The 7673-nt window shown below is 40.2% G+C and overlaps 1 protein-coding gene across 2 annotated transcripts; it reads right to left on the reverse strand.

Moving 5' to 3' along the window:
* Positions 1-2503: 2503 nt before the first annotated feature.
* On the reverse strand, positions 2504-7624 carry snx12 (sorting nexin 12). 2 transcript variants are annotated; one of them, XM_086013099.1, is made up of 5 exons: positions 7264-7624; positions 6344-6439; positions 6145-6269; positions 4969-5059; positions 2504-4581 (listed from the first exon to the last, which is right to left on the reverse strand). In XM_086013099.1, exons 1-5 carry the CDS (start codon positions 7426-7428, stop codon positions 4576-4578), a joined length of 483 nt encoding a protein of 160 aa, XP_085869225.1. In that variant the 5' UTR covers positions 7429-7624; the 3' UTR covers positions 2504-4575. The 2 variants fall into 2 exon arrangements, with proteins under 2 accessions (XP_085869225.1, XP_085869224.1); XM_086013098.1 differs by lacking the exon at positions 2504-4581 and having other exon boundaries at positions 4637-5059; positions 7264-7622.
* Between the last annotated feature and the right edge of the window lie 49 nt (positions 7625-7673).

Genomic DNA, 7673 nt, shown 5'->3' on the forward strand with positions numbered 1-7673 from the left:
TTTCTCTTATTCATTTTTTGATCTAAAACCAAAATATCTTCAGTATACAACAAGAATGACGGAATTGGCCTTGCCATTCCAATATTTTTTGAGAGGACTGTACATAGAAAGAAAGTTATCTGGACATGCTAACCATGAGAACGCCATGCAGCCTGGTGTTTTACTATTTTTAGCTGCGTCACAGTCCTAAAATCAGCCACAGTCAATTATATTGAGAGGGAAATGTATTTTTCTTTAAAATAGTCATTAAAATCAATTGAAGCTTCTGTTTCCCTGGTGGCATGTTTGAACTGAAGCCAACAAGATAATATGACATGACTTGACAATAGAAAGAGACAGTGAAACTTGTTTTGACAATAGCCGCGGAGTCATTGCATGAGTCAACCGTATACACCCCCATATGTTAGGAAAAGAGACTCACTTGTCTTTTTGTTGTGTTTTGCAACATCTATGCGAGGAATTCAATTGACTTTCAGGACGAGCTAACTTGACATCCAACAGATTCCTAAATAGAAATGTTCTCTCTCCCCATACCATCATTTGAGCAACGCCTCTTTTGTCCTTGCCCGGCCTCGCTGCTCTTTCGATTTATTTCCACTTTATCAAGCTAAACCCCCAATAGGTGTCTCTACAAACACGGACGTCATTGCAGAGCGCTGGAACCGCTAACCAAACACGAGCTAATCTCTACCTTGGACCGCTGTGCCCATCAAGCGTGTCCACTTTCATTTCTCAGGACAAGGCCAGCACATCAAAGCTGCTTTGTGTTGCAGGTTGCCGTCCTAATTGACCAGGAAGGTCAGTCCAGTATCATTACTCGGGATTTTCAAGATAGAAGATGTTTGTATTAAATGCATCAAAGCACAAGATGAATATGGAATAAAGCAGAACCGCTGAAGTTGATTGCCGAAGAAGGGCTACAATTTGGAAGTAAATCAACATTTCAAGACGTCAAAGAGGGACGAGGGCCTTGAAAAATAATCGCATATTAAATCGCAATCGCAATGAGGGGGGAAAAAATTGCAATTCGATTTTTTTTCAAAATCATTCTTCAGCCTAATGCACAAGTGTGCTGGGATTGGAAAGATGAATATTGTATAGTTAACGATGAACAAAGTTGTTTCATTCATCTGTGTTCTCTGATTTGTGACGTTTCTGGCGCGGGGTGCAAAAATCTTTACGCATCAAATAGCCGAACAGACTGCGCTCCACTTCGGAGGTTCCACCATATGTATGCTTATTATCGGTAGTTAAAAATATGTCCTTTCTCTTGTGAATGGAGAGGACACAATGAAATCAGACAATACAATGCATGTGCAGTGTAAACAAATGGAACCAAGTCACAGCATTTACATGGAACCATGAATCAATGAGAAGCCAGACTTGGCTCTAATGTTTAGAATTCCTATCGTCCACAACACAATTGTGTCCAATTATAGCCACGTCAAGGTCTACATCACAAGATCACTATTTCTGGGATGACTTTAATCCACCTGCGGCCAGCCAGAATGCCCCCTTTGCCGCGTAATCCCCTACTGCGAGGGAGCAATAACAGGAAAAAGGGCTTTGGGATTCGTGTGTAGTGAAACAAAAAGGCCCAGTGTTGCACATCAACTAAAGCCCGAGCTTGTACTTACTGTGACACTTCCTGCTTGCCACATACACTTTATTCCTTTGATTGGCCAAAACATGAAAGTGAGATGCTTTGTTTTCAGTGTTTGTTAGGGTTACACACACACACACAAAAAATGACGTAATAACTTCTGTGAAACTTTGCGACGCTTATTTCACAGGTGTCAAACTCAAGGCCAAGATCCGGCCGCGGGCCACATAAAATTATGTGCGTTGACTTGACATGTTTCTTTCAAGTTGACTTCACTTTTTACACTACATATGAGATACTGCAAGCATTTGTTACCAATCCCCCCCTTTAAAATAAATTGAAAAAAATTGTTGAGCAAACTATTTATTGGCTTGTGATTTCAAAACTAGTTATCCACCAATTTGTTGAGTACACGTGTTAATATAAGGCGGTCATACATTCATATGGGTTCAAAGTCGTAACGGCCCTCCAAGTGACGCCAAAACTATGATGTGGCCTGTGACAAAAATTTGTTTGACACCCCTGGCTTATTTGAATCATTTCACCGTATTAAGAGAGAAATCCGACAGACGGCTGTTTAAAAAAAAAAGGCGGACCAGCCTATAGATGGGTACTATTTTCCCCCCCCCGAAAAAATGACTGATGACGGAAGGGTGCTCTCGCGGCTGACGATTTTACAATTTTTTGTAAAATGCCCAGCTCTGGTAAATAACAGTACAATTACACGCTGCGTGTCGATGTTCCATTTCAGTGGTTCCCATTGAACAAACTAGGTCATCCGCCAGCGTGGGGCCTCTCATCACGCGGCTCCCACCACACATTTCCAACTCAAAGTGGAGCTTTGCGGCATTCTCTGACTTATTTTCCCTCTCCAGACTGTAAGGATTTGTAAACGTGACACAGCGGGCAGCAGGAAATTTAATAGTCGGACAGAAAAATAACAGAGAAATTCCTCAGTGGAACTGGAATGATAGCATGTACAGTATTAATACACCTCACAATCATCTTTATGGAACTGAGAAAAAAGCAAACCATAAGCAGAGACGCCTTACTTGAGGTCCGATGATTATTTCATACTATGAAAACGTGTTCGCAGAATGAACCTCACAGTGCTCATATTTTGCTTGCTTAACTTCAGATTTGCATTAGCTGCTGATGTGACAACTTAGTTGTACTTGTGAAAATGTGAGCGGTCCCGACTAAAAGCACGTACAGAATAAACAGAAGTCAGCAATTGCTTTATGATGCTACATGTTGCTTCACTTTGGGAGGTTATCGTCATCACACACTAGCGACCGAAAGCAAACGCTAAGCAAACTTGTTTGACTAAGCAAACGCTTGACTGAAGGACTTTTGATTTGGGTAATAATCATCAGTATAGAAAAAAAAATACACATTCTCTTTCACCGACAACTTAATAATGCACACAAAAGGAATGACAGAGACAACAAATGATTTACACATGGGAGCAATAATTGTGTTGTTTCCTTCACCGGCTTGAAACTGCCAAGATGCGGAAATAAAAGGAGAAGGTGCAGGCGTCTGTTTTGGCAGTGGAGAGAAAAATACAAACCATGAACCACAAAGTCATACACAAGAAGTACTTAAAGCTGGGTTGACACTGCAGGTAAAGTAGCCAAGTTTGATTTTAAGCGAATATTGTTTTTATTGACTGTCAATTACTTTCAAATACAATATGAAGAGTGTAAATGAGAACAGTTGCTATCAGGTCATCACAAATATAGCACAAGGTAAGTAGTGTCTGCAGGGTAATATTTTTTTCATCCACATTTGGAAAAAGGCCCGGTTCCCATTTTGAAGGTATCAGATTTCATTTTTTTCCCCCATTAACGTCGCCATAATTAATTTCTGAATTGCCACCTAGGCCTTGCAGTATAAATCCAGCCTTTTAGTTAGAAAACTTTTTTTTTTTTTAACTCAATTCACTGACAAATATACTCTTTATATACAAACACTTACCTGCACTATATTATGTGCTAGAGCTCTATTTAAATTTAGGCTGATACTGTTCAAGGTATTCATTAAACTAAATATTATTTGGGTTTTAGCTAACTGTGATGTAAAACTGTACTGCATCATACTAATGGCTGTTTCTAATCTTGTTTGGCAACCAGATGTCAAACTGTGTCAATCACATCTAATTATCGTCACCTTTTGTTGGCGACCCTTTAGGGACTTTTAAGAGCCCCTTAGCAAGTTACAAAATAAAGACAGCAGCTAAACAGTTGAAATTGAGTAGTGCACTTACTGGAGAGGAAAGGGTTGCACAAGAGTCTAACATTAATTCCCAAAAGATGGTGAAATCAATGTTGACTCCAGAGGAAACTGTGTACTTTCTATTCGGGAAATTAAGCCTTCAAAGCCACGTCATGCAGTGTTGCCAACAAAGTTAAGGCTAATATAATGTGCTAGTGGTGTAAAGACATCATGTGAATGACATTTTATTGCTATGCTGTCCAGACAGGGAGAATGATGGCTTTGCTCATCATTAATATGAAAATGTAGCAGAAGTCAATATTTAGCCGACAAAAAAAAAAAAGCATGTGAAATCATTAGTCAGCATGATTACAACACATATACTGTAAAAATTATAAAATAAGCGTGCAGGTTTGGCATGCAGCTGGCTATTAGTGCAGTTAATTTTGACAAACTTGGTTAGGAGAGATTTCGGTTAATGAGTGAGGTACAATAGTCCTTCAACACTTAACAATAGTTCACATACAATAGAATTGCAAGGCAGTTGTAATGCTTGCAAAATGCTCTCACATTTGCAGCATTTCATGTTTTTTTCAAAATGGTTATCAATTGCAAAAACCAAAGACTATGTGTGGCATCTTTACATAATGATCATTTTTGTTACCCATTCGTGAACTATCGCCTTTAGCCTTTAAAAAAGCTCATGCAACTGAATAACTATGTTGAGAATTATAAATAAAGCAAACTTACTTCACTCATACCTAAAAAACAAACACAAAAAGAACAAAACAGGATCAGAAATTGCATGAGACACACTTACTTTGACATTAATCTACTTTATTCACAGTATATTACAATCATGATTTTATGACACTCACGAGGGAAAATAGTACATGTAGCTTATTGTATTGTGTCGTAAAAGCCGGAATCTCACTGTACAATGAAAAAACTACTGTCAGCTTGCAGTTATAAAACAAAAGTGCACACAAGAGATGAGTCACACAGACGCACAGTGGAAGAACATGCGCTGAAATAGTGTGTGATTTGACTTGGTAATGAGAGAGAAAAAGTCCATTCTACACCCCAGAGGAGATTAAGTAAAGCCCCACCACCCTCCGCCCCATCCCTCTGTGAGCCTAGTGTCGTACTTTTCCGGGAATGTAGTTCCGGTCGATCTCGGCCTCCTGCAAGAACATGTGCAGACAGCGCTCGTTCTGGGCCAAAGGGTGACCTGCAATTCTAGAGAAATACATGCACAGCACGATCAAATTTAGCTTGGGACACTTGTAGATTCATAAAAACGTATTACTGTCATTGGACAAACATGTTAATATGGCATAACCTATTACATTAGAATATATTTGAACCTGGGATATGGTTATGCATACAGTAGACAATGTATTCTGGGACCCTGGTCGGATTTCAAAACAATTTTCGTAAATAATGGAAAAAGAAATGCAGCTACCCAATATTTTCAGAATTGGTTATTGTAACAATTATCACATCAATTATCCATTGCATTTTTTAAACACTAGAATGTGCAGGTATTACAGTTGCCCCCTTGGGGTCACCATCCACATGTGCCACACTATAATATCTGTAACTTTCAGAGTGTGTGTAGCTTTAAATGATGCGTCGTCTGGTGTGTGACGTGGGAGTCAGCGATTGGAATGTAAAGTTGACTGTTGCGGCGGTTAACTGGCTAACCGTTAGCTAGTTTGCACGAATGTGCTTATGTGTTTATTTTGTGATTGGTTTTTTTTTCCAATAAAACAAAAGTATGCGTTCGGTGGCATTACAACAAATGCAAGCTAGCAGTGGTGAACTATATTAAATTATCTGACATAGCCACCTTGCATTGCCGATTGTAGCCATAACGGTTTTAGCATGTTAGTAAGTTCTGCTTTGCAGTGAACACATTGCACTTTTTAAAATCTTTTTTAAGTGTGACATGATCCCCAAATTTGGAAATTCATTGTCTTTCACTATTCTTTCAAGTTTGGATGCCCTCTATCACTGCACTGCTTCTCAGAGGTCCATCCTGGTACAACTCCAAGACATCATTATGTGTGTAAGCAGACCAGACATGAGAGCAATAAGCACGACATGCATGCCTGTTTATTTTCACCTACACTTCCACTACCAAATGGTGATTTAAAAATCAGTGCGTGTTTAGCCCACTTAATGTGGCATCACGCAAGGTAGAGGACGGAGCTACACAATTTTGTGCAACTTTTTCAGCCACAGTTGTTCAACTTTTAGGCCCTTTTACTTTCAAGATACTACTGTAAGCATTTCTGAAGAGATCTCACAAATTTATTGACCTGTTGATGAATTGCTCCAAGCCCAACCGCCGCTCCTCAATGAACGACTCCTCAAAAAGCCCTTCGTCGTTGCGGAACGGCAACTGTCTCTTCAGGGCTTTACCCGGGAGAGGTGGTACTACAATCTGATAGAAAATGATTTAAGATATTTTTTTTTAAATGCCACAAATTAATAATAGGGCTTGTTAGTCTCACTCACCTTGCTGTCTCTCTCCAGCTCATTCTTTAACCACTCAAAGTCGCTATATCGTCTGGTTACACAGGAATCCTTCAGTTTGAAAATGGGAAGGTTGGTCTGCGTGAAGATATAGGACAGAACAGTCATTGACTTGCAAAGGAGACATGTGACTTAGTAAATATTCTACAATGCAAGGACAGCAAAAACAGCTTCCTATCCGTTGAGCACCATTCATTTGGTTGATGTTGAAACTGCTTGGAGAAGGTCGCATACAAACTCAACAGGAACACTGAGAAATACTTGAATAAATAACAGTGTATATCGAATACTTGAATTACTAACTACAGCTATATGTATACATCAAGTATTAGTGCTACTAGTTAGCGTCAGCCAGCTAATTGCTGTTTTTTTTTTAGCTAACTGCTATGTATGACAGTTGGACAAGCTAAACTTTAGTAAACATGCTTTGTACAACTAATGCAGTGTACATCGAATAGCTTATCAGCATACACATTTCGATAACGTTACATTTATTAATGTAACCTTGTAGTAAAAATGGATTGGACAAAATTTAATTTGTCAGCGTATCACACCGTGTTAGCTGTTTACGGTTAGCATAGGCTAGCAGTGTTTGCTACAAGACGCATTTTCCTGCCGTCCTACTTATATTTAGTAAAACTAATAATGCTGCTTAAAACTTTTCATTGAAATGAAGTAAGTGAATGAGTCGTTTTACGTTGTGCACTTTATGCGTAACTTTAGTACACACTTACATCACATTCGACAATACACTCCTCCGGCTCAAATACAAACTAGGCCGCGACAATGCACGGCACTCGAATTCCGCTGTAGCCGCGATGAGGCACCAATCGCGGCGTCACGGTCGGTGACGTTATAGCACATCGGCTAAAAGCTTTTCGGTCGTCTTCTCGAATACCTACCCGCATTCGAACTGCATAAGTTGTGTACCGGTGCCTCCCGACTCCAACGATTTGTGGCTCGTAAACGTCTATCTCCAGAAAATTGCTGGGGGGACCGTATGCGTCCGTGAGCTCCTGGGGCTTGGAATTCAGCCGGCGAGTGTCAGCAACCGAAGCCTCTGACATTTTGTCGGGCTGCAATTGTTTCTCTCACGCTCGAAAAGGCGTCAGACTGAAAAGTGGATGCGCCGAAAATATACAAATATCACGCGGATACATTAATTAATTGCGGTGGCTGACGGGTTCAGCTAAGGAACTAGCCGATTGAGCGCCTCCTCTAGCCGGGGACAGCCGCCCTGCGCCCCACCCTTCTTGAAACAGGAACACGTGTTGGATTTATTCCGCGCTGTGTTGGACACCCACCCTGCTCC

This window comes from Filicampus tigris, chromosome 17, assembly GCF_054856515.1.
Source record: "Filicampus tigris isolate MCC_2025a chromosome 17, RoL_Ftig_1.0, whole genome shotgun sequence".
Classification (NCBI taxonomy): Eukaryota; Metazoa; Chordata; class Actinopteri; order Syngnathiformes; family Syngnathidae; genus Filicampus; species Filicampus tigris.

What these genes read in the sequence shown, in the direction of transcription:
- snx12 (XM_086013098.1), bottom strand. Translation starts at nt 7,428, where the DNA reads ATGTCAGAGGCTTCGGTTGCTGACACTCGCCGGCTGAATTCCAAGCCC. An exon ending in AGCTGGAGAGAGACAGCAAG is followed by an intron (nt 6,270 to 6,343) that starts GTGAGTGAGACT and finishes ATTTTCTATCAG; the next exon opens with ATTGTAGTACCACCTCTCCC. An exon ending in TTGGAGCAATTCATCAACAG is followed by an intron (nt 5,060 to 6,144) that starts GTCAATAAATTT and finishes GTATTTCTCTAG; the next exon opens with AATTGCAGGTCACCCTTTGG.